Genomic DNA, 1317 nt, shown 5'->3' with positions numbered 1-1317 from the left:
GCAACAGACCGACCGCACAGCCTCTGCGAGCCGCTTCTGGCGCTCCTGTTGCCGTGTTGGCCCGGAGCCCCCAAACTTGCCCTGTGCGACTCCCTATCTACGGTATGCTTTCCGCCAATGCGAGCGCATCGTTTCCGGGCTTCGAGCGACGAATAGACAGGCGCCGGCGTCGAGCTGGCAGCGGAGGCCGTCCTTGTAGCATAGCAGCTCGTGAATCAGCTCGACAGCGGCGTCTAGAAAGGTGAATTCGTCCGCACTACCGCACAGATCCAGCTAGCGCGTCAGCAGGTCCCGGGTTAGTCGGCGCGCCTCTCCCGTAAGAAGCTAATAGACGTCGGATTGGAGATAGCGGAGGAGATGGCTCGGCTACACGGCATAGCGATATCGCCGGCAGACCAAGACTCGGTACTCTACGACGTACCCAAAGCCGTCCATTACCGCGCCTAGTCGTCTAGGATCGACCTCGAGCCTGCTCTCTACTAACCAACCGGCCTAGACGGGCGTTCCTCCGCATCACGACGACGCGTCGTCCGCGGTGCCCGTAGCGTCTCCGCCGCACGCGCGCAACCCTCTAGGTCCCACCCCCGTCGCGGACCGTTTCATAGCCGCGCTGCCGCTAACGGTCGAGGTAGGGCAAGGAACGTACAAACCGGACTGGCTACATACGGTCCGACGCGATTTGTAGGCGATAGGAGGGGAACGGCGGCGAGGTGGCTATATGAAAGTAGGTCGGACGGAGGTGAAGTAGCGATAGGGAGTGTTTCAGGTGAATCGGGGCGGGTTGGGGGGGCTGATACCAGTCAGGGGCTGATACCAGTCAGGAATAGTAGTGAGGGTGTCTGGATTCAGAAAATTTTTGTATAGTGGGACCCTAACCCTAACCGTAATTTAGCGTATTCTAAATCCAGTCAGCCCTGACTGGATTGGAAAATTTAGGATAGGGTGTCTGGATTCAGAAAAATTTTGTATGGTGGGACCCTAAGCCTAACCAAAATTTAGCGTATTCTGAATCCAGTCAGCCCTGACTGGATTGGAAAATTTAGGATAGGGGGGATGATGTCACGGTTGTCTTACAGATGTTCCCTTCGCAACCTGTCTCCCTCATGCGACCACGTGACCCTGCGTCACGTGACCCACACTGTGTATATCCTCGCAGGTCGCCCTGTACCCTCTTTTCTATAGTGTCTTCGAACCTGTATACCACTGTTCAACGACCCTGACAGGTTCTCCTGCCCATCTTCGAAAAGGAAAAAGTATCGGCAAGGAGATGCCAGCATGAGACGAAGGCAGATTTGAGAACATGTAAGGCAAGAAGGA

General features: G+C 56.0%; 1 protein-coding gene across 1 annotated transcript; it reads right to left on the bottom strand.

The window, feature by feature from the left end:
• Window positions 1-93: 93 nt before the first annotated feature.
• Window positions 94-435, bottom strand: K489DRAFT_413251 (uncharacterized protein; the record flags this gene model as incomplete). The annotated part of the gene is made up of 2 exons (XM_033608018.1): window positions 94-256; window positions 422-435. The coding sequence occupies 2 exons, from the start codon at window positions 433-435 to the stop codon at window positions 94-96; spliced, it is 177 nt and encodes a 58-aa protein (XP_033455819.1).
• Between the last annotated feature and the right edge of the window lie 882 nt (window positions 436-1317).

This window comes from Dissoconium aciculare (genome assembly GCF_010015565.1).
Source record: "Dissoconium aciculare CBS 342.82 unplaced genomic scaffold K489scaffold_15, whole genome shotgun sequence".
Taxonomy (NCBI): Eukaryota; Fungi; Ascomycota; class Dothideomycetes; order Mycosphaerellales; family Dissoconiaceae; genus Dissoconium; species Dissoconium aciculare.
The sequence above is the reverse complement of the archived record's forward strand: the minus strand, read 5'-3'. Positions and strand labels throughout refer to the sequence as shown.